Below are 25238 nucleotides of genomic sequence, written 5' to 3' on the forward strand. Positions count from 1 at the left end.
AGCCTGTATTTACCATACTCCCAGCAATATGAACCCACGTGAACCCTTTCTGGCATCTTTATTCCATCTCTCATATGCTCTACCCTGCAGGCTCCCATTTCTCTTCCCTGCAGGACTAAGCTGGACTTATTCAGATCGTTCATGTACCAGATACACAGTCTGTGGGGTTCAACATGTATGGTAAACACCATGGGATAGACCCACTTTTTCACTGGTTTTGCCCCATACTCTCCTGCTCAGCCAGAGCCACAGCAGATGCAGCACCCACTAGTAGGGGGAAAGGGAGATGTTCTGATTCAGGGTTTTGGTTAAGGCTTTTAATCAAAATGTTTTTGTCTGAAGGTCAAAAGCTGCTTTTAAAAATCTTGGAGAAGATGATTTGGGCATTTACTCTTGTGCTGTCACAGACACTGATGGAGTTTCATCAAGCTACACAGTAGACGAGGAAGGTAAGGAAAAAACCTATTTCTTACGCTGCCTGCTTTATCTTTCACATCTCACTTCTTTTTCTGCACTACATGAAAAGGTAAGAAAATCTGTGATCATTATAACTGTTAAAACAGAAACGCATACGTAACATTTCTTTTTAAAATTTTTGCAGAGATGAAACGCCTGCTCGCTCTCAGCCATGAGCACAAATTCCCAAGTAAGTGAAATGAGCATGCTCATAGAAGAGATACTGGCATGCAGTGTGAAGAGTTCTGGGATGTATATTACAGAGTCCCTGCCAGCAACAGCTAGGGGAGCTGCTCCGCTGGCTCACAAGAAAAGCATGCAATGTGTGAAGCTGAGGTTATGGTTTCTACTAGTCAGTCTTTCAATTCTTCCCAGTACATTAATGTATTAATTGATGCCTTTGCTGCTTATTTAGATGCTGCTCTCTAGCTATACAGTATAATCTATATATTGGATGTGTAGTAAGCATCCCAATGGATTTGTTTTTTTCTGGAGCGCCGAACTTTACACTTACTCAGGTCCCTATGAGTTGCCAAGCCAGTGTGAGAGTTTATAATTTTCTGCCCCTTTAACTTTAGCTGGCAATATTACTGCAATGTAAGTTAAGACCAAATTCGAGGTTAACAAAACAAAACATCACAGCAAGTCCAGCTAGAATGCACCATCTGCACAGGAGTTTTCCTTCTGAACTTCCCCACCTTCTTCTTTTTCTGTTACTGTAGACAACCTGACCATTCTTCCTGTTACACAGGTCTGTACCTTGAGGACTATATTTAATGATTCCCTCTCCTTCTAGCTACAGGTTTTATTTATCACTATGCTACTCCAGTTTTAAGCTGGTGCAATACCACTGTTTTAAACAGAGTCACAATGGCGTATAACTGCAGTAACACAATGGTGAATCCAGTCCCGTATATCCAGGTCTAAATCTTGCCATATCTTCCTCCACTACATGTCTAAGTTCTGACTATTCCTCTCAATCCCAGTAGCTAAAGTTCTTGTCCATCACCTCCTATCTTTATCTCAGCTACTCAAACCTCCACCCCTCCTGCTTTGGACCCACATTGCACCCCTCCAGTCCATCCAAACCGTGACTGCTAAAATGGTCTTCCTTGCCTATCAGTCTGACCACAACATCTCTCATTCTGAATCCCTCCACTTCCTCCCTTTTCTACACCACTTCAAGGCCCTACACAACTCTACTCCGGTCTACATATCCGACATGGTCTTTTATTGTGTCACGCACTGACTGGCCTTTTCTGATCCAGTGATGCCAACCTCGATGTCCCACTTGTTTTCTTCTTCCCCAACAACCTCCATGACTTTTTCTATGCCATTCCCTGCATGTGGAATGACCTCCCAAACCCCACAATCTGCTACCTTCTCATCATTCAAATCTCTTTTTAAGACTTACTTCTTCTATGATGTCACCAAAAGCAAGTCAACAATATTATTAATTTATAATAAAATCAGCAACAAATATAAACTCCTAATTGCACCTCCATACCCAAAGTTAGTAACCACAAAGTCGTATTCCATCACCCTTTGCCCTTCTTCACCCCATCCCTTCTCTGTTGATTGTTCCTCCTGACTGTGTCATGTTCTGTATAAGAGTGTGAGTTCTTCAGGGCAGAGATCACATCTCTCCCTTTGTATTGTCAGGGACCCACCATATATCTAGGCACTGTAAAGTATTAAGTAACAATAAGATGAGTTGTATCCGCAAATGCCTAAGAGAAGAGAAAATAGTAATGAGACCCCCTCGGGTATATGAGGAGTTTCAGTCTCATCTCCGGATAAACTATTTTTACAAGCACTAACAAAATTAGTAATGTATGTGAAAATTAATCACTAAAACTTGCATGTTCAACTTAAACACTTCCATGTTAATTCATTTAAACTGCTCAGTGCTTACTTTAACACATTTAACTTGTGTTCAGAAACAACTACAGCTGGCAAGCTTATTGGTAAGTGGGCTGCTTGAGTACTCCACACAAAAGGTATGTCTACACAGCAAAGAAAAACCCATGGCTGGTCCGTACCAACAGACCCGGGCTCACATGGCTCAGGCTGCAAGGCTGTTTCTTTGCTGTGTAGATTTCTGGGCTTGGGCTGGAGCCTGGCTTTTAGGACCCTGCAGGGAGGGAGGTCCCAGAGCTTGGGTTCCAGCCCAAGCCCAGAAGTCTAGACAGCAGTGAAACAGCCCCTCAGCCCCAGGCCCACGAGCCTGAGTTGGCTGGTACAGGCCAGCCACGGGTTTTTCTTTGCTGTGTGGACATACCCTTACTAAACATAGACAATGTATGAGTGTAGTAGCTGCACAGGGCCAAGAAGGATGGGAAAGTCCTCTGTATAGCTGCTCTTCAACTTGGTAACTGCTAAAGGAGGTTTAATCAGGTGCTTGTGATACGTTGAGACACTATACAGAATAGGAAGTAAAACTCAGAAGCAAGATTGTTAGAAGTTTCCAATACAGCTGCCAGTTAGTCCTTCATAATATGGACACATTTTTAAATGAACACTTTTGTTGGAAAGCACAAGGACTCAGTCTTGTTAGTCTTGTGGACTGGGGAGTGACTTCTTTTCACAAAAGAAGATGCCTTTAGCTTATTTTAGTCCTTTATAGAACAGCCTCTGGGAAGCTTGGTTTTTATCTTTCCATTTTAGGCTAAGATATTCATAGTTAATTACATACAAATCAAGTTAAGAGTTTAAAATTGCCACAAACCTGACAGTAAAACAAAAGCAGCACAGCCTAATTTCTTCATTTACACACACTTCCTGTTGCAAACACTGGTACATCTGGCATTTCTCTCCTTTTGTTTTTAGAGATTAAGTAAGATCCAAGGCACCTCTCATTTCTCATAGTAAGTGAGGAAGCTTTTTACAGCACCATTGCACTAACATGCAGGAGTCAAAATGAGGAGAAAGTGGTGGTGCTCTGCTCGCCTCCCAGTTGCCATAGCCAATCCCCTGATGACTCCATTTGCCACCTTCCCCTTTTCCTGCTAGTTACTGTCCATCCTCCTTCCCCTTTTGGCTATTCCCCCATTTCCCTACCTATCAGATGTCTTCAGGTGGGGGAGAAAGGAAGAGGGTTCCCTGCTACCCAGGACAAGGATGTGTGTGTGAGAGAGAGACAGACAGGCAGACAGAGCAGTCTCATGTGCAGAGTGAAGCTTCCACCTGGGCTTCACAGCCTGATTCAGAGCAGACTGGGAGGCAGCCGCTTTCATGCACGTTGCCTGCTCCAGAAGGTGCGGTAGGGTTCTGGGAGGAGCAAGCAAGTGAAGAGGTGAAAATCTTTAAAGGAGCCATTTCCAGGTGTGAGAAGTGGGAAGAAAAGTGAAAATGATTTGTAAGTTTCACTCCCTGCTGCTGGCAAGTGGAGCTGAGCAATGGAGATGACGAAGGAAAAATGCCAGACTAGCCCTGCTAGAAAACAGGCTAATATGCCCTGCAGTACAGCCTTGTATCTGAAACAGTTTCACAACCCAGAGTTGTGCTGTTCATACTTTGGGTATTCTGTTTTACAGTATAGCATGCATAGCCCCACTTTACTGTTGTTGAGTCCTTTATATGTCACATGACCTCTACCAATATCTATACGATAGGAGAGTTTCACATTTAGTTCTACAGCCATTACCAGACTATATAAACAAATGAAAAGATTCTCCCCCGATTGTCTCACAAAGATGTTTTTAGATCCATCTCGGTAGCTCCGGGACAATGTCACACTCTTCCATGCATACACATTACAGTATTCTCACAGATGAAAAACAATGACTCACTAATTCAGACTACAAATCTGACATGTCCTTATTATATTTTGGGAGCTCCTCATATACTTATGCTTGTATATGCTGTATACCCATAGGAGAGTAGAGAAGTGTTCATGTACTGTTTGCATAGCTCTGTGAGTCTAGGTAAAAATCAAGGAGAGCTATTTAGATGCTCAACACCTTTCAGAAATCAACCCCTATATCACTAGGTCTAATTGCTTGTGTTTTCCAAGTAAGCTAAAGCCTAAGGAAAAGTTAGAATGAAAATAAGATGAAGACTTGAACTTGTCAATAATGGGAAAATTAAAACCATGGCTAAATGTACTGTGACATAAATGGCCACAATGCCATTCAATGGAGTTGACCCTCCTTACATCAATAATGAATGTGGCTCGTAATGTCAGTGTTTCTGGTTATCTCTTTGAAAACGGAGTGTACTGCTGAAATTTTTGGCATGATATGACACACATGATCAATTCTAGGAATGAAGGACCAGCGTGGGGTTCAGCTGTTTACTTTCTGATTACCCTTGAAGGCAAGACCTTGCAGGCTATTTTTTTCTGCTGAGTCATTTTGACATTTTATTATAACATTACAGAGTGAGTCATAAAGCATGGTTCTTTCTGGGCCATACACATTCACATCATGCTGCAGAGATATTTTCAGTCTACCTTTGAGACAGATTTTTCTTTGAGTTAGAATGGAGCAGCATCAAATATAATTCAAACGCTGAATATTTCTAGCTCTACACAGCCCTAGTGACCCGGAACAATAGAACAACTATACAGAGGGTGGGGGCAGACACACACTTCCATAAATTCTACACCTATCAATGGGAGAATTGGCTTTTTGACAATGGAAAAGAACAGTTGTGAAACACAGGAAAGATTCTCTTCAGTCTTTTCTTTCCTTTTCGTAGCTGTCCCACTTAAGTCTGAGCTGGCAGCTGAACTTCTGGAGAAGGGACAAGTGCGATTCTGGCTGCAGGCTGAAAAGCTGTCTGGCAATGCAAAGGTCAACTTTGTATTTAATGACAAGGAAATTGTTAATGGAGAGGTATGACTTTTATTGCTTATGGTTTTCTGACTTTTATAAGCAATGAGTATCAGTGTTCCAGCTAAGCACTTTGAATATAATCAGGCCCCACTGCTCTAATGCATTTACATGGAAAACATAACATGAAAACATCAGTATAAAGATTGTGCCCACATTCTGAGCTGTGGGTGAGCACTGCTGGATGCAAGTCAGGAGGGTGCACTCAGTGTGGCTTTCTGCCATCTGCAGAGGCAATACATAACTGTGGATAGTGGGGGAGGGCACAACTAAACAGTTCTGTAGGGGCACGTGACCGCCCCATGTGTTGCCTCTGCCTCCACTCCCTGAAACTTGGTGTATGTAGACAACATACACTAGCAACTACCTCCTCCTCCTCCTGCTCTCTGTCCTGTGAGTGCCCAGCCCCCTGCAGAGCTTGCAGGCATCCCTCCCTGCCTGAATGCTCCTCAATCAGTTTAGCCAGTGTTCAAAACAAGACCAACAAAAGGAGCAACACAATTGGGAGGCACAATCCCCCACACGCCATCAGGATGGGTGGCACCAGGGTGGGATGGTGCTTGGGGACTGGATCGTCTCAGTGAACAAGAAGTTGGAGAATTATCAGTCACTTTTTGTTGGAGGGAGGAATATGACACCCCCAAATTGCCTTCACCTTGATAGGCACATTGAAGGCTGCTGCTGTTTCAGTGCACCCGCAGCAGCAGAAAGCTGCTACTGGGAGTGCATTGGAGCAGCAAGCAGCAGCAACAGCATAGGCCACCCCACTTTCCCACTCTGCCCCCTAGCCCCCTCTGCTCACTCACCTCCAGGGCTCTTGGGCTGGATGGGGCTCCACCTGAGTTGCTTGGCACTGAGCACCATGTCACAGTTCCTCTTCCCGATCTCGAAGATGTCCCCCTCACTTACGTCAGTGAGCACTCTGCGAAGCAGGCAGCAGGAAGCGCTGGGACTCCAGCAGCAGGGAAGAAGCAGCAGCCCATGTAGCGACGGGGAGCTCAGCCCACAGCCAGCTCAGTGCCCTGCTGCTTCCTCCCTCCCCACGCTGTACAGACACATGATGAGTGCCACCACCAGGGGGAGCCGCTTTTGGGCATCCTGGCGAGAGGTGGCCCGAGAAATCTGGTGAGGCCCGTGACCCCACGTGTCCCCCCACCCCGATCACCTCTGGCCACCTTTGTGGGCATCCAGATTCTCTAAGCAGCTAGGGACCATTCCAGTCCTCAGAACAAGGCAGTCCTGTAATTTAGCTACCGTCCATATCCCTCTGTAGGTCATTCCAGGAGACCAAAATTCACAGAGTGTAGTGCATTCAAACCACATCCCCACATTTCCTCATCCATGTGCCCACCCCCTGAATTCTGATTACACCACTGACCAAAATTCTGCATGTAATCCAAAATCAGGGCCTATGTTATGTGCAAGTTCCCATAAGCAACAGGCAGAGAACTTTTTTTAACCCCAAAACATATGAAGTCTCTAGCATTCCACTACATTGGTTAGAGGGCATGGACAGGGCATTCTATAGACGTAAGATATAAAAGCATCATCTCAGGGAAAATATTGTTTTGAAGAGTTGGGCAATAGTTTTCATATATTTAAAAAAATCCTTTCTAATGAAACAGAACATGATGCTCAGTACAGAACAGATATAAAGAATTATGATAATAATAAATATGCTTATATCATATTTGATTAACATATTTTATGTATATGTTTAGTTATGTGCATACAGCCCAGGACAGAGACAATGAACAAATCTGAATAAAGAAAATAAAGAATTTTATTAAGTGTACTATAGAATGTGGCCAGATAGATGAGTCTTTTCTGATTCTGAAGAAGACCATTACTCTCACTTTTCTTTTTGTTCCTGAAGAAATATAAGATGAAGGTGGACCATAATACTGGCCTTATTGAAATGATCATGGATAAAATTGAGGACAATGATGAAGGGACTTATACCTTCCAACTTCAGGATGGAAAAGCAACGAACCAATCCAGTCTTGTTCTTATTGGTGATGGTAAGCTCATCTAGAACTTCACTTTTACAACTAGTGCAGTGTGATGAACTAAGGAGCCAGTGACTCCTGAGTCTTGATCTGTGCTCTTACACTAATTTCTTAATATCGATCATGTCCTTGAGCAAGTCACTTAACATCTCTGCTTCAGTTTACCTATCTGTAGAATGGGGATAATAACACCTACTAAATCTGGTCAAGTTTCAGAATTTTTTTAAATGGGGAAAAAGGAAATTTTTCCATTATAATCTTTAGGAAAAATGTTCACATTTTCCAACCATTTCTATTACTTACATGCCCCACAGGGGCATTGTGTGGATTAATTAATTTTGCAGCGTGCTTGGAAGATGGCAGATGCCATATACTACCTATGATGTCTCTCTCACATCTGTCTAGCTAGTTTTCCTATATCTACAATGAAAATGTCCCACAATGCTAATGTGATGCAAATGTTGTTGGAGATACTTGGGAGTGTTCTCCTATTTCAAGTTAGATATTCAGATATACCTACAGCTGTCTACATTTCAACTGCTTGATGATTCTGCTGCCATTCTTGTTTTCCTTCCTCAGAGGATCAAATGTAATTAGATGAGTGACACTAAATGTCTTCTCCTTTTGGTGGCATATATTCAGATATATTTACAATTCATACTTTTCTCTTTGATCTTTTCTCTTACATGAATTAAATATTACTCATTGTAGCATTACATTGACATTTACTATAACAAATGAGTTTAAGAGAGTCCTCAAGTGCTGAATGAACCACCATCAATAACATACATTTCCTCAAAAGGGTTGGATACGTGTAAAAGGTTTAATATCTGTGGGTGGCTAGGAGAGCCTGGGTCAGCTGTAATAACATTGTGACAGCTGAAATACTTAACACATGAAGTATTTACTATCAGCGACCTGGGGTGAAAAGCTGGCCCCATTGAAGTTAATAGCAAAACTCCCATTGACTTCAGCAGGGATAGGATTTCACCCCTGCAATACAATAATATCCCATTCCCAACTAAGGAGATACTCTATCTAGAAGGCTCATATTTGTTTTCCTGACTGTTTTTGATCCCTAGTGTTCAAGAAGCTACAGAACGAAGCAGACTTTCAGAGGCAAGAGTGGTTCAGGAAACAAGGTAATGAACAGCATAATCATATGCAAATGAAAGGAGTTCAGGCATCTTTTGGCTGATTAAATGTAGGAGCAGGTTTAAATATGGTATTTTGAAATACAAATGCCTATTCAACTCTAATTAATTCCTTACCTCATTTTTTACATAAAGAATAAAAGCCTATATTTCTGACATTATAAAAATCACAGTATATCTAGCAAGAAAAGTTCATTTGACTTGTCTTTTGTATTGTGATTATTGCTCATATGATTTTGTAAAACTCATTTTAAACAGGTCCTCATTTTGTTGAGTATCTGGGATGGGAAGTTACCGCTGATTGCAATGTGTTGTTGAAATGCAAGGTAAGAGTTGGCTGGTTTTCAACACTGTTCAGATAGTTATAAAAGCAAGAGATATACTGGACCAGATTGTGGCCAGTCACTGCACAGGTGTGCAAGGTGGGGAAGAGTGCAAAGAGATTTCCTTTTCCTTTGTATTCCCCCAACGACATCTGGACACAGTCACAGATTCTGTGCTGTCTTGGGCACAAACTGCTTTCTTCTTAATGCTCCCAAAGGGTGATCTGTGGGGAGGAGGCAGGGGCCCTTCTAAGCAGAGCAGGTCAGAAGAAGAGAACACATACCACATGCCATTAAGGGGTGTCACAAACAGATATGCTTCATCTGCATATTGGATAGTGCCATGAGGAACTGAGCCTCTGACCGTTGGACTTGGGTGATTTGGAATTTAAGGTTGACTTCTTCACTGTACTCTCCTCCTTCTGTTTTGGGGGGAGGGATAGCTCAGTGGTTTGAGCATTGGCCTGCTTAACCCAACATTGTGAGTTCAATCCTTGAGGGGGCCACTTAGGGATCTGGGGCAAAAATCAGTACTTGGTCCTGCTAGTGAAGGCAGGGGGCTGAACTTGATGACCTTTCAGGATCCCTTCCAGTTCTATGAGATAGGTATCTCTCTCTCTCTCTCTCTCTCTCTCTGTGGGTTCCATAGTGCTCCCACTGGGATGTTTTAACTCCATACCTTCCTTTCCTCAGGGATGTGCCTAGCAGGCACTATCACTATAACTGATATGGTCAAACCACTGTTTCTTTTAGCAGGAATAGCTTCTCAATCTAACAGTAAAGCCTTAGTCTTTGAGTATGGGAGAGAAAGAGATCAGGAGGGAGAGTTAGCTCCTCCGGGCAGGGACTCTGCTTTCATTGAAGTTTGTGCAGGGCTTAGCACAATGATACCCTGAACCTGACTGGAGGCCTCTTGGTCCTATTGTGCTATAAATATTAAATAGTAAGGAGAACCAGGGAGCAGGGGTGAGAGAGAGGAAGGAGACTCTGTTCTAAAGGGATACAGAGCATTTCATCTCTAGGTCATAATGTTGTTATAATTCTGAAATGCATCAGTGATATCAGTCCAGTCCCTAGTGCAGGGGTCGGCAACGTTGGCACGTGGCTCGCCAGGGTAAGCACCCTGGCGGGCCGGGCCAGTTTTATTTACCTGCTGACGCGGCAGGTTCGGCCGATCGCGGCCCCCACTGGCCGCGGTTTGCCGTCCCGGGCCAATGAGGGCAGCGAGAAGCGGCGCGGGCGAGCGATGTGCTGGCCGCGGCTTCTCGCCGCCCCCATTGGCCCGGGACGGCGAACCGCAGCCAGTGGGGGCCGCGATCGGCCGAACCTGCCGCATCAGCAGGTAAATAAACTGGCCCGACCCGCCAGGGTGCTTACCCTGGCGAGCTGCGTGCCGAACGTTGCCGACCCCTGCCCTAGTGCATATATGTACATGCCACAAAAACAGTATACTCTGGTTTGCTGTCTCAGAAGAAAGGCCAAGAATATAATGAACAAGTAGACTGAACAACCTATTCCTCAATCCAGGAGTGGATAAAAGGGCTTTGTTCTCCAGCACTGTCAACCATCCTTCAGTCTAGGAGGAGCAAGCAAGATGTGTGTGTGGGGGGGGTCTCTCTCTCTCAGAATGCTCTGAAGCCTTTTTTTGGTTCCTATTCTTTGCTCTGATTTGGGCAGAGTTCCTCTGGGTGGTGTCCGCTGACTCCTTCTCAGAGCAGTGGAGATTGTCCAGGGTTCCCTGCTCTGTGTTCCCCTTGGATCTCTCATTTGATCCTGGGACCTGCAGCACTCTCCCTGTTTTTCACTTTTTGTCCCCTGTGTAACCCTTCTGCCCGTCAGAGTTGGCAGGAACAAGGGCTGGGTTCAGTATCTAGGGGTTCCGTTTCAATAACAGAACGCCCAAACCGGCTCAAGTCCCCACCCAGTGAACTGGGACAATTACATACCACCCCCCTGGGTGCCTCTGAGAGGCAATACTTCCCCTCTCACAAGCACGGAGTCTGAGTATAGCAAAAGCCTTTTCATAAAGGAGGGAAACAATGCGGCATTATGTTGGGGAAACACCACAAACAGGATTCATAACAAACCATGAGCAAAAGACCGACCTCCAAGTAAGTTTGGCAGTGTCCTTTTCCCCTCAGGGTCTTAAATCCAGCAACCCAACAGTCACCCCTCCCACAGTTTCTGTCCTTGGTCAGTTCAGCCCCCCCTCCCCCAGTTCAGAAGTTCATCTGCAGAGTTTACCTCCCAGCCTGGGTAGAAGTGGGGGAAGGTATGGAGGGGGCATCTTACATGCTCCACTGCACGGGTTGACTGCTGATTGCCACGCCTCTCCATGGGGTTCTGCTGCAGTCTTCACTGCCAGCTGCTCCCCCAGCCACACCTCTCCACCAGCTGCACCTCTCCCCATCCACTCCTCTCCACTAGCTGTCCTGCTAGCCACTCACCAACTTGTCTTCAGCCCCCCCCCGCCCCCCAACCTCTCAGCAATTTTAGCTGGTACACCACTAGCTCAAAGTAGGTCAAATGCTTAAACCCAGGTATGAGTGACTTCAGCTCTGTAGCATGTAATAAGACTCCTAATAGAGTCAAAATTAGCTCTATTGTTGCACAGTGGAGATAGGAGAAATAATAGTGGTGTTTAGGGCCCACACTACAAGGTACACATACCTGTCCCCCCACATTTCTCCATTCACTCGGCTTTGGAACCCATGTCCCCTGCCTAGCGAGTGCTACTTAGTTGAGGGCAAGTCCCCCCGTCATAAAATGCCAAGTACAGTTCTACTGTCCTTGATTCACATAATGAGGATAACAACCCTTTATTACTCCTGCCCCAATAACAAAGAGACTGGGGATCCCACAGCAGACAAAATGACCATTTGAGCAAGCAGTCCCATCATGCTAGGCAGGATGGGTGTGCCCATGCAAATGAGATCAGCCCCTGAAGTCCTTTTCCACAGCTCACCACCACATGTCAGGGTACAGCCCATTCTGATTCTGCTTACACCTGTAATCAGTTAAGTTCTGTGTCCCCTTTCACATAAGCTGATACACCTAGCACTCAATTCACTATATTAAAATAATAGGATAATACTGATGTGCTTTTCATACGTTTTAGGTGGCTAATATTAAGAAGGAAACGCACATTGTTTGGTACAAAGATGGGAGGGAGATAATGGTGGATGAGGAGCATGACTTTAAGGATGGCGTATGTACTCTGCTGATATCAGAGGTGAGTGACTCTTGGCTTTTTGATGTACAGATCCACTGTATTCAGTTCAGTTCATAGATGTGATCTAATCTGATATTCCAACATATCCACTATAGATAGGAACTGGGATATAGTTTATAAAGAAAAAGCTTACCTTGCATTTATTTTTTGGCTACAGCAAATTTCTATTTAAATCCTTGTGAATTCAGATTTTCAGGAAACTGTGAGAAAGAGCTAAAGAGCTTCACACTTCCCTTTTAAATCAGTTTAAAGAGCTGGAGGATTACATCAGACTGCTGTGCTGATTACATTAGAAAAGGGTTAAACAGTAATGTGTGCTCCTATCAATCAGCGAGAGGAACCCTGGTCTTGTGCTTAAGGCACTACACAAAAATTAATGAGATATTTGTTCAGTTCCTAGTTCTGCTGCAGGTTTCATGTGTGCTCTAGAACAAGCCACTTAGTTTCTCTGTGCCTCAGTTCCCAAACTGTAAAAGGAACAAAATTAATTCTATACCTAGTGAGAAAGAGTATATAGATAGAAGGTTAAATTTGGTGTCCATATATATTTTTTGCCAGCCACATAAATCACCAGGACAGAAACAATATTACTCTCTGAAATAACTTGTTTTGAATGCTACTGTTTGTTGTTATTGCTTTACAGTTTTCCAAGAAAGATGCTGGTAATTATGAAGTAATACTGAAGGATGACAGAGGAAAGGACAAAAGCAAACTGAAACTTGTGGAAGCAGGTCAGGACAACATTCTGAATGATTTATCCCATACTGGGTCATAAGTACCTGAAGTGACAGTGTTTCTTTGTCTGCTCAAGAGTTTTGCATAGGCAAATTGCGGTATCTTTTTCAAGTGGTTTTTGCTTCTCCTGCATATTAAACAGGCTCCTAAATCAAAAGTTATCACAGATGCCATGAGACCATCCTGATGGTGACTTTTCAGCAACAGAGCATTCCAATATACTTTTGTTAATTAGATTATTTGTAAAATTTCCTCAGGATTCCCCAGTTGAGGATATTCCCAATTATAACAGTTTTCAAATTGTGTGCTCACTATACTAAAAGTAATTCCATTAATGTAGAAGAATGTTGTGGATCTAGAACATTTTATGAATATGATATATTTTAGGTTCCCATGGGGATGCACTTTCAGACTTTTTAATTAATCTGTTTTGCCAATAATTTATTTAAAGGTACTTCTAGACATAGAACTCTGTATATTTTAAAGATTCCATTGCTACTTACTGTGCCCAGTACATGGAGCAAAATTCATACTCAGTATTTAATACATTGATATGGAAGGGCCAGAATTCCAGTTGAATACTGTCACCTTTAGAAAAAAAGAATGTTGCCCTGTTCAGCAGTGAAGGGTTTAAACTTGGTGCTGAAACCATGGAATAGACAGGCAAGCTCCCTGAAAACACTCCTTAGCTTTGTTGTGCTTGAAACTGAGGAATATAAGGGTCTGATACATTTTAAAATGCAAATCAGATTTCTGTTAAGAACTCTTTAGAGGGAATGCTCTAGAGTCATAACACTGCATGCCAAATTTTCAACCTATTACTGAGTATGTTTGAGCTGTGGACACTGAGTCTCAGACTATGGATTTTGTTTCCCCAGCTTTTGCAGATCTGATGAATGAAGTGTGCAGAAAGATTGGTAAGTATTTAATTCCCCTGTCAGACAAATGACTCGTGCTTCTTCATGAATGGCAGTAGGGTTGCATAAAACATGTGCTCTTCTTTCAGCTGTATCTGCAACAGAACTGAAAATCCAGAGCACAGCAGAGGGTATCAGATTATTCTCTTTTGTTAATTATTACTTGGAAGATCTGAGGGTGAGCTGGTTACACAAGTAAGTGTATGAAAGCTTGCTAGCGTCTACAAATTCTTTGGTTTTACACATTCAACAGGAAGTGATATGTTAAAATACTGGGCCCCATTCTCCTTTCATTTACTCCCACGTAATCATGCGTAGCTCCATTGAAGTCAATGGAATTATATCAGTCTGTCAGAGGGGAATTGGACCCATTAATTTTTAGCAGTCTGGAGGAAGAACATGAGTAAAGTATTTATGACCAGAAGGTCCATGAAACTGAAGAACACTTGGAGTTCAGAAATGTTTAGCTCGAGGTCAGCCAGTCTGTCTCCCTGAATTGCACTTTTTTACAAAATTGCAGGTACAGTACAGTTACAGAACTAACAGGTGCAATATATATCTCTGGTTTCATCCTTATAAGACCCCTTACCTATTAAACTCCAACATGTGCCTTGGAGAGTTTACAACCAAAACAAGACAGAGAATGAGATTTTCAAACCGCATTTAAATTAATGGCACGTGGGCATCAGAATCCCTTTGGCAGCTTTGAAATCTCAGCCAGAGTAGACAGGATGCACTTGGAAATCCAAAGGAGTGACTGATTAGGATTATTTTAAATCTACTTAGTACCATCTCTACTTTCAACTTTGCATTGCCAGGAGTCCCTACACATTTGAAAACTGGAAGCTAATATCAAATGATGCAGATTTGTCGCTTGCTCTCACTCTCATGTTTAATTTTTAGAAACTAATTTTATGTTAGAACGATCACATTAATTCACCAAGGGTTAGTAAATTGCTCCCTGGCCCTCTGTTACATTCCAAGGCATTAGTTTAAGAATAAAAAGAAACTGAGCGACTGATTTGACAAAGAGCTTCCTCCCTTGTTTAGGATAATTAACTCTTTGATTAGAAAGCTGGGAAATGGATACTTTTGTGGAAAAAGATATACTAATGTATGCATGTATTTACCTAAAGGACCAAATTCTGGCACTGTGCCAAATTGCCCCCTAAATGGAAATATATTGTTGCTACAAAAGCAGCTTTGTTGTCTATTCATGTCCTGGCCATTCATAGCCCCTTGTACAACTCCCCTTTTCACCTCATTCAGAAGCAACATGTGATGAGGTAGAGATATGAATGTGGGATGCATTCTCGGGTTACATGCTGAAATGCATGGATCTCGCCTACTGATCCTTGGGTCTTGAGCTCTGCAGCTCTGGTCATGGAGGGCACATGTCACAGCCTCTCGGTGGGCTGTGAGGAGAGCTAGAATTGGAACAGAAAAATTCCATCCTGTGCCCCACTTTGGTCTTCAGCTTTCCTAGTATGACACAGTCTCCAGAAAGAATTTGGTCTAAAAAGTTTGAAATTTTGAATTCATAGCGTAGCAGCACAGAAACCATTTGCAAAAAATTCTCTAGTGCAGACATGGCCAGTGAGGCCACAAAGGTCATTCACATTTATAATATGATAAAAAGGAAGGGATAATGTTGCTTTTTATTTTTCAGTGATGCCAAGATTAAGTATACAGACAGAGTTAAGACTGGTGTTACTGGGGAGCAGATCTGGTTACAGATCAATGAGCCAACTCCACAGGACAAGGGCAAATATATAATGGAGCTCTTTGATGGTAAAACTACACATACAAGGAAGCTGGATCTTTCTGGACAAGGTAAAGGAGTCACACTATAAATACCTAATTCTTCAGAGTTGTCAGTGCCGATATCTTTCACCAGCATTCAGAACAGGGGTTAAAGGTGTAGAGGGAAAGCTAATGGTGTTTGGATTAATTCTGGGATAGATTTCCAACCAGAAGGCTCTTGAGTCCTAAGGAGAACATGTGCCAGAAACAGGCTGCTCCCGAGGTCCAACCTTTCCTTCCACAGCCATTTCTACCCACAAAGCCCCAACTCCACATTGTGTTTGTGGGCTCCAGGTGATGGGTGAATCACATTTAGTGAAATAATTGTTTTCCATTCTGTACCCTTTGCCCAGTTTCTGGCAAAGTTTTTGTCCCTTCTTCTCACTCAAGGGGAGAAAGGGTCTGTCAACATCAAACAACGTATGGAGAAGCTACAACAGGAATAAATCTTGCTGTTCAGTTGGTTACCTGAGCATCAAAGTGAAACTTTGCAGTGGGCATGAAAATACTTGTTAAAAATTGATTTTTTTTTTAATCCTGAAAGCTATAATTAATTTGGAACACTGCACTTTTGTTCCTGAGGTATCTTTAGTGAGATAATCTTAGCCTCTCTTTGTGTGTTAAAGACTGATGATTTTTTATTATTATTATCACATTCAGCCCGGAGTTACCTACAGACCACTTCATTTAATTAAACCTTTAGTCATTTTAAGTCTTGTATGGTATCAAAGCAAAGACTGCAAATGTTAATTTTTCTTACACTGATTACATTTTAATCTACATCTTAAAATATAAATTACCTTCTTGTGATGACTGGTCTGTGAAAACTACCTTTAACATCAGTTTTTCTCTTTTAAAAGCCTTTGATGAAGCCTGTGTTGAATTCCAAAGATTAAAGTAAGTATTACTCATGACAAGTATTATTTTGAATACAATATGCTGCTAATAAAGCAAGAAACTGTACTCAGGTTCACTTTGTTTAACACTAAAAAAAAATCCTTTGAGCCAAATCCTGGTCCCACTGAAGTCAATGAGAGATTTGCCATTGACTTCTATTGGATGAGGATTTGAGTCTTTGTTAATAAGGAAAAAGTGGCATTATCAAGTGATGTACTGTGCAGAAAGATTTTCCTTAAATGATTTAAAGCAATCTCAAAGATTAGCCATTTGGTAGTCATCCTAAATTAACCTCAACTAAAATTGAATTTTCTTTTTGTTTCCCTCAACTACAGACAAGCTGCTGTTGCAGAAAAAAGTAAGTGAGCTTTCTTTTACAATGATCTCCATAAACTGGTTATGAAGTTTCTTTTTTCCTCCTGACTATGGGTGTGTGCGTTTGATAAAACTAGTTTATCCTGACACCAAGGAGAAACAGGAAAAGTGACCTCTTTGATAGCTAATATTATAACAATCAGCTAGTGACCGTATAATTATGGTTGTGTTAACTTTTTCCAGTCTTAGCTTCTGTTTTCACAGCCAAATAACTTGCCCTAAAAATTATCTTTTGAGCTGAAATTTCTCATGCCTGCTCTCAACACAAAAGTGACTTTGTTTTTGAAAGTCTGAAGAAAATTATTTAGTTGTTTTTGAATTATCCTACATGGTAAATGGCTTCACATCATAAGCGCCGATGAAAAATATTACATATGGATAACTGGGCCAAGTCACAGGTGCTCTGAGCTTCCTGACATCTGTGCATTTAAAAATCTCAATCATAGCATTATACTGAAGACACAAAATACAGAGTAATTTAAAAGGAGGGGGAAAAAGTATTTAATCATTAGTTTAATTAACAAAGCCATTATAAATTAACTACAAAGATTAAGCTCTACACACTTTCCCTTCTATTTAAAAGTGCATGGGGTGGAACAGATTAATGCAACGTCTCAGCAAAGTCTCCCCTCTCTCTACGTGTTTGGGACCAGCATAGAAATAGTGTAGGCAAAGATGGAGTCTGAAAAGGCAGTGGAGAGGAATTGGTATGCAGCATTCGGAGTCCCTAACCCTAAAGATCCTGGCCAGCTTCTCCAAACTCTGCTGCAGCCCCCACCACCACACACACCCAAACTAGTATGACAGGACCAGTAAACGTGCTGCCCCTAGATGTTCTTCCTCAGCTGTACTTTGACTCTGACTTTGGGTGGTCATGGATAGTGGGGAGAAGGCATGCCCCTGGGTATAGGTTAGCTCCCAACTCCTGCTCCTTCCACCTCTGGCTTCAACACGTTTCTCCACAAAGTGTCTATTTTACAGAGGGCAAAGAGCACCTATGTTGAAGAGGAGCATTCCATGTAGCCACTTTCTGCCTCTTCATGGCTCCCTCACTACTAACAAAGGTTGAATTTCACTTCCTGAATAGCTGCAGCAGAGAATGTGCATGCTAGGGTCACTTTACTTATATCGGATTGCAATAGGGTTTTGAAACTAAAAGTGAATGGCTAGATTCTGATTTTGTTTACACCAGGATAAATCCAGAGGAATTCCACTGAAGTCAATGGAATTATTCCAGATTTACACTGGTGGAATTTGTCTTTTTATTTAGATCTGAAGCCTAAACTTCACTGGTTTCTGAGTCTCTTCTATGGGCTGCAACTCATTTCTTTTCATAAACTCTGAATTGCCAGACTTTTACCTTGGAAACTTAGAAACATTGGGCCCAATTCTATATTCTTTGTGCACTCAAAACTCAAACTGAATTCAGTGGAGGTAAGGATAAGGCCCATACTTTAATTTCGCTGAGGAGGTGATTGACAGTCAGATATTAAGATGTCTGCTTTTTGCAGCAGAGTGACATGATTTTACATGTATAAATGGTGTGCTAGGAATACTGAATAACTCTCTTCATTTGCATATACAGAGACTTGTACAAAAATAAGATAAAAGAACAGCGCTAGAGGGGAAATGAAATCTGGGACAGAGTTATTTTTGCAGACATTAAAGGAAACTTCACTCATGTATTTTCAGATCGTGCCCGGATACTTGGAGGTTTGCCCGATGTTGTCACCATCCAGGAAGGCAAGGTACAGTAAATGAACTATAGCTTTATACTGTAGCTGAGCAGCTTTTATATCTTGCAGAAAAGGGGAAAACACAAGAATGATTTCAAAGGTTCCATTTTAAAAATCTGCTGCATTATTTATTCATTCTCTATCGTCTGTACATAATTTGAATTTCTTGGAGAGATAGGTTTATGTATTTGGGGCAGTTTCATTTGTTAAGCATGAGATAAAAGTGAGATGACAATGCCAGTCAGGACTAAAATGTGAACAGTGTACTTCCTAGGAAATTCAGAAACAACCATATCTTTAAAAATTTACATTATGCACAGAGATTTCACAGTTGCATTTTTCTATGGGATATTGAGTAATGCTGAATTCTTTACATCCAAGACAGCCAGTCAATCTGTATGGATGATGGTAGTCCCTCAAGGCATGGCACCAGTCAGATCTGGAGAGTTGGGGAGTAAAGTGTGGTAGAAACCTACACAACCTCCTACCTCACCATCCTAAGAGACAAAGGAGAAATTCTTCTCTTTTATACTAGGGTAAATTTGAGATAAAGCAAATGAAGTCAATGGAATTACTCTGGATTTATAGTGATGATGATGATGCTAAATCTACTGTTGAGTTTGACAGATGAGCTACAGTCACTTATTGTGGGTCCTTAAATGAGACCAAAGACCAATTTCAGACCTGCAACCCTTTCTGCAGGTGCCACAGATGAAGACAAGCGTAGATGAATGTACATTGCTTTTAGCTTTATGCCTCACACATCTCTCCTTGATTGCAGCAATCCATGAGCTCTCAAAGTCTTTCAGTCCAAGGTGGCAGAGCTGCCGCCATGGATCTTGTCATGGGCTAAGAGCTCCCAGGTGTCGAGGTCAACATTGCAAGATTGGACGTTGGCTTTGAGAGTGTCTTTGTAACGTTCTCTTGATCGGCCCTTAAAATGAGTTCCAGTCCAATTCTCCATAAAAGTCGGCCTTTGGTATCCTATTGTCAGACATACTGACTACATGACCGCACCATCTCAGCAACACTCTCACTATAAAAGCTTTGATGCCTGTGATGTTGCAGCTGTCAAGCACTCAGTGTTTGGAACCAAATCTTGCCATTTAATTCCCACTGTCTTCCAGAGACATCATAGGTGGAATTGGTATAAGTATTTTATGTGGTGTTGATTAGTAGTTGAAGGGAATGCTATAGTAATTAGACATTCTCACAGAGAATTCTTGCAATTGCAACAGAGTGGGGAAGAAGGCAGGAGGAAAGTGAGTGAATTTGCCAATTTTCAGCTGAAATAGTTGCTTTTGCTAAGAGATGAGTCTGATATGCGATTGTGGTGGGAAAACTTGGGTGATTATATCAGTTGAGAAATCTCTGCGAGAGAAAGTTGAAATAAAACAATACAGATAAGTATGAGCTTTCAGAAGCAAAATGCAGTGATATGTGTATATATTGGTATATATACACATATATATACAAAATGCAGTGATATGTGTATATATTTATATATATATAAATATTGGTTGGAATTATGCAAAGTGAGCTGTAAAGGCTTCCTGGCGCATTCATTACTCAAAACTACAAGGATATTTGAGATGTTGTGAATAGAGGAAGGCTGGATGTTACTAAAAATTCAGAGCACTCAAGATGAGTATCTTTGGCCCAACAACTATGGGATGTTAAGAGACCTTGTTTTATTCATGAGAAGTGTAGACAGAGTTGTAAAGTCTTTTACAATTAATATAGTCCAGGATTTGTGTAGTCATCTAAGTTGGTGGACTGGGTCCAGAAACAAGAGTAAAGTCTCTGCCCAAGTCTTGTTCAAAAGTTTTGACATAAAACAAAGGCTCAGAGAAATCTCAGTTTGGGCTACAACCCTCTAGCAAATGGGTGTGGTACTTTGCCTCCTCAGAAAACTCTCCCCTTCTCTTGCCTAGGTAGCTGTGTTTGTCATTTGCTGAGTTCAGACACCTGTCCTGCTTCATTACTTCACCCTATACACCTGCATGAGATCTAGACAGGGAACACAGAAAGCTTGCTGGTCATGAACTGGAGCCTCTGTGCTCTGTCAGTGAAGGAAGGAATTGATGTTAGAGCAGGGTAATGGGAGGTTCACCCAGAGTTCAGGGACAATACAGATTTTATGTAGTAACTAAACTTTTATATATTCCTGTATTTCCTATTCTACAGCAACTGCCAACTCTTAAGAGCTTTACTTTTACCCCTTAGCCTGTTCCATCCACTACAATGATCAGCCAATGCTGACATTTAATGTCATTGTTGGGCTTTAAAGCTGACACGTAAACCATTAATAGGGGACAGAGGAGTTCAACCTGCTAACTCACTGTTTCAGGTTCTCTTTAGACTCGGGCAGACATGCCATTGGTTTATGTTTAGTTCACATTTGGAAGGTTATCTCTTCAGTCACAAGGGCTAGAAATTTACTCTCTCTCTCTCCTTTTTTTTTTTTTTTTAAAGAAAAGCTTAGTTTCTGTACAATTTGAGTGTGTCATGAGGTCTGGATCCAGCCCATAGCCCATTTGTTTGACACTGCTGTAGTGCAATATATTCTTCCCCCTGTGTTAGATCAATGCTGGTAGTTGATACCATAGTCCTGCTCTCAGCCCATCTCTACAGAGTATCTACTAATACTATAGCTGCTAGAGTTCCCTGGTGCTTGTGAGCCACGAATACACAGACTGGGATTGATTCTGACCTCTGCAATAGGACAGAATAGGGGAGGCTCATGTCATTCTCTCACCCCAGCCTCCTCATACAGAGCTAGCCCTAATCTAGCCCTGTAGGCTCATGATCTTGCCCATATAATTCAGTGTGTCCCAGCACATACATAATGAAACAATGGTCTCAGTATTGTATGAATTCACTCCAGGTTGAATCTTGGTATTCAGGATCACAGACAGGGATCTATTCTTCTTTTAAAAAAACACAATTATACAAATACACATTGTTCTAACCATTTTGAAATGAAGCTGGTGTAAAAAAGAACCTTTTACTAACACTTGATGTATGATTGTAATTATATAACTGAAATAAAGACTTGGTTACAAAATATAATTTTGCTAGTCACCATCCTATAACATGAGCCAGGAGTTTTAAAATGAAAAATAAAATAAAACCCACCAAAATGAAATTATATACATTGAAGGCATTCTAGTCTACCATATACAGTGAAGTTACAGTAACTGCTTACTTCCATATTGATAGAATTGTCTACTGAACAAATAGTACTTGTAGGGGTGGGAGTGGCCCATTTGTCCCCAGTGTTTGTATGTATTCTGGAGAGATGAGAGCATCTGTTTACACCTGGTGTGTAATTCATGCAACTCTTATAATCCTCAATGACATTTTAAAATGTAAAGTGAGGTAATGCAGGGTGTAGCAGTTACAAGGGGCCTTATGATGTTCTTTTATCACAGTATACATAAGAGCTGCTACATCTAGTGCAATCCTATAAACTGAGGGGAGCAGATTTTTCATCCTTGACTTTGAATTTCCAGGTGTATGCAGATTTGGCCCTTTAATTTAAAAACATAACCATAATGTTATTTACATGCATTTTTGTATTGAATTGTGTATAGTGGAATATGTGAATTGATGTTTGTTTTAACAGCATATGATAATGTTCCAGATGGCCAAAGATGTTTGCACTGATATACATAAATGGGTTTTCAGTCTTGTAATGTAATCTGAAAAGCCTAAATCTCAAATCACAGCACGTCAAATGAGGATTTGAGTTGGCAGTAGGTACTACTGTAAGTTATATATATGGCAGGGGCCAAATTCTGAAATTCTCATTCTGTTTTTACTCATGCAAAACTTCCACTGATTTACATGGGTGTGTTAACTGAGTAAGGAGTGACTTTTTAAAAACAAAAGTTTTTATCCTGTTTTGTAATCTGAATTTCTGTTAGGAGCTCTGCTAATCTGGAATATAGGTCACCTGGTCTCCTTGAGGGTATGAAAATCTCCTGCCAACTATCCAGAGGGGGTTTCTAGTCCTTTCCTTCTTCCCCCTCATTGCGCCAAGCATGAGTGATGGAGAGTTCCCTGAAGAAAGGGAATGATCCTTGGAGGGGGAAGCTGCCCTCCCCAACAGGAGCAGGCCAGAGTGTTTTGCAGCTGGTACTAGAAGAAAGACCTCAGGATTTGACCCATATTATAATAACTGATTTCTATAATGCCATAGGTGTGCATAGTGTTTTACCAACACATATGTTGATAAGGTCCCTGTCCCAAGGGCAAAAATGTCTAAAACAGATAGATGCAATGCTAGGTACAAAGGATCAGGCCTTGGCAACAGGCCCACTGTAATGAAACTCCTGCCCATAAGATTTTAAAATGACCAGGGATCTTACCATCTTCATACTGAAATATAAGGATTATCTTTCCACATAAATAGGCAGAACACAAACAATAAAGAAGTGGGTGCATCAGAGTGGGAACAAACAGCACCAGTGATCAGTGACGTAAGGCTAAGCAAAAGGGGAAGTTATTTTAAGAAACAATTTGAAGGAGAAAAGGGTTATTGGTGCTGCCGTTTCTCTCAGTTAGGGAAAAATTGGCACAACTGTAGACCATTAGGGTTTGAGTGATGCATCCAATACAGCTCTCTGCGTCACTGACAGTAACTCATTAGGACCTTGCAATGACAATAGGGACAATTCAATACTGATCCCTTATGTGTCAAAGAATGTGGACACAATATAGAACAGTGGTTTTCAAACTTTTTGTATTGGTGACCCCTTCACACAGCAAGCCTCTGAGTGTGACCCCCCCCTTATAAATTAAAAATGGGGGGATTTAATTTAATGGGGGCTTGGGGCTGTCAGCCCCAGGGAGCTAACAGCTCGTGACCCCTGTATAACCACCTTGTGACCCAGGGCCGCCCAGAGGATTATGGGGGCCTGGGGTCTTCGGTGGTGGGGGGCCCCCACCGCCGAATTGCTGCCGAAGACCCGGCTGTTCAGCGGCAGGTCCCGGGGTGGAAGGCCCCCCCGCCGCGGGTCTTCAGGGCACTTCGGCGGCGGGTCCCAGAGCGGAAGGACCCCCCGCCACCGAATTGCCGCCGAAGACCCGGAGTGGAAGAAGCTCCCAAGGCCCGGGCCCCGCGAGAGTTTTCCGGGGCCCCCGGAGCTAGTGAAGGACCCTGCTCCAGGGGCCCCAAAAAGCTCTTGTGGGGGCCCCTGCGGGGCCCAGGGCCTGGGGCAAATTGCCCCACTTGCCCCCCCTCTGGGCAGCCCTGTTGTGACCACCTGAGGGGACACAACCCCCCGTTTGAGAACCCCTGATATAGAAGTACTGAATAGTGAATGAAACCAGGTGTGGCTGAGCTGTTCATATTCAGAGACCATGAATAGCCAGGAATAATGTGGGAGTTTTTCCCTTTCCTTCAGCTTTTTAAACATCTCTGCAATCAAAAACATGTTTATTTAATGCCTGAGGACTCCAAGAGAACAGGTTTAAGAGCCCCACTTACTCTCCAACCATGGCTGCTGTTGGAGACCAGATAGGGTCTCCATGTCAGCAGGCTTTGACCACCTGGCACCCAGAGTCTACCTTTTCTCTGTTCTCACCAAGTTACATATTTTTGGAGGAGGAGGGATATTTTTTTCCTCTTGTTCCCTTTTTAATCTCTTGGAGTTTTGTTTATTGTTTCTGGGAATCCCCTGCAGTGAGGTCCACCATGAAGACGTACTTTACATGTGAGGAAATAGAAAAAAATAATATCTCCCTTTTCTTGATTTTATGGGTGGATCTCTTTTTCACCTTTCATCATTATTCCTGAGGCAGGAAGGGAAAGAGGGAGGTCTATTGGATATTTTTTACCATTGATCTTTCCATGACTCTAACTGGGGCTAACAACAGGGGCAGGAATATTTTAAGTCCCTTCCACAGTCACCTTTAGATGAATCTACATTAGGAGCGGGTAATTTAGAGATGTGGTTCTCAACCAGAGGTATGCATTCCCCCAGGCGTACGCAAAGGTCTTCTGGGGGTACATCAACTCATCTAGATATTTGCCTAGTTTTACAACTAGGGTTACCATACGTCCGGATTTTCCCGGACACGTCCGGCTTTTTGGGCCTCAAATCCCCGTCCGGGGGGAAATCCCAAAAAGCCGAACATGTCCGGGAAAATAGGGAGAGGCCGGCGCCGCTGGGTGCTGGGCCGGCGGTGCTCGGCCGGGGGCTGGCCCGGGGTGTGGGGCCGGGCCGGGGCCGGAGGTGCTGGGCCGGGGGTGGTGGGCCGGGGCCGGGGGTGCAGGGCCGGGGCCGGCGGTGCTGGGCCGGGGGCCGGGGCCGGGGACCGAGGCCGGCAGTGCAATATTTATATTCCAATTGATTTGTTTTATAATTATATGGTAAAAATGAGATAGTAAGCAATTCTTTAGTATTAGGGTCCTGTGACACTTCTGTATTTTTTTGCCTGATTTAGTAAACAAGTAGATTTTAAGTGAGGTGAAACTTGGGGGTACTCAAGACAAATCAAACTCCTGAAAGGGGTACAGTAGTCTGAAAAGGTTGAGAGCCACTGAATTAGAGGAACAGAAAGCTGATTCTGGTTTTTCACTACATTCCACTCCTATCATCTCACAGGAGATGATTTTCTCTGGAATAAAACCCTTCAAACTACATTTGAAACAGACTGTTTTAAATAATGTTTTACATTGCAAGCAATATATTACAGATGTAGGAAAAGAAACAGTGAGACTGGTATTAAGATGATGGATTTTTCTGTTCAGAATGTT

General features: G+C 42.4%; 1 protein-coding gene across 1 annotated transcript in view; it reads left to right on the forward strand.

Annotated features, from left to right (window-relative positions):
* Positions 1-25238, forward strand: part of MYOM1 (myomesin 1) — a 97641-nt gene that overhangs the window by 69950 nt on the left and 2453 nt on the right. The window contains exons 23-36 of the mRNA XM_026659400.2: positions 343-449; positions 602-646; positions 5158-5294; positions 7168-7312; positions 8383-8442; positions 8713-8780; positions 11896-12009; positions 12653-12740; positions 13623-13661; positions 13751-13856; positions 15331-15494; positions 16325-16361; positions 16697-16719; positions 18429-18484. Coding sequence (XP_026515185.1) covers positions 343-449; positions 602-646; positions 5158-5294; positions 7168-7312; positions 8383-8442; positions 8713-8780; positions 11896-12009; positions 12653-12740; positions 13623-13661; positions 13751-13856; positions 15331-15494; positions 16325-16361; positions 16697-16719; positions 18429-18484 — 1189 coding nt within the window. The remainder of the gene's footprint in view (positions 1-342; positions 450-601; positions 647-5157; positions 5295-7167; positions 7313-8382; positions 8443-8712; positions 8781-11895; positions 12010-12652; positions 12741-13622; positions 13662-13750; positions 13857-15330; positions 15495-16324; positions 16362-16696; positions 16720-18428; positions 18485-25238) is intronic.

The sequence above is a fragment of the Terrapene carolina genome, unplaced genomic scaffold (genome assembly GCF_002925995.2).
Source record: "Terrapene carolina triunguis isolate 2854851 unplaced genomic scaffold, T_m_triunguis-2.0 Scaffold58, whole genome shotgun sequence".
Classification (NCBI taxonomy): Eukaryota; Metazoa; Chordata; order Testudines; family Emydidae; genus Terrapene; species Terrapene triunguis.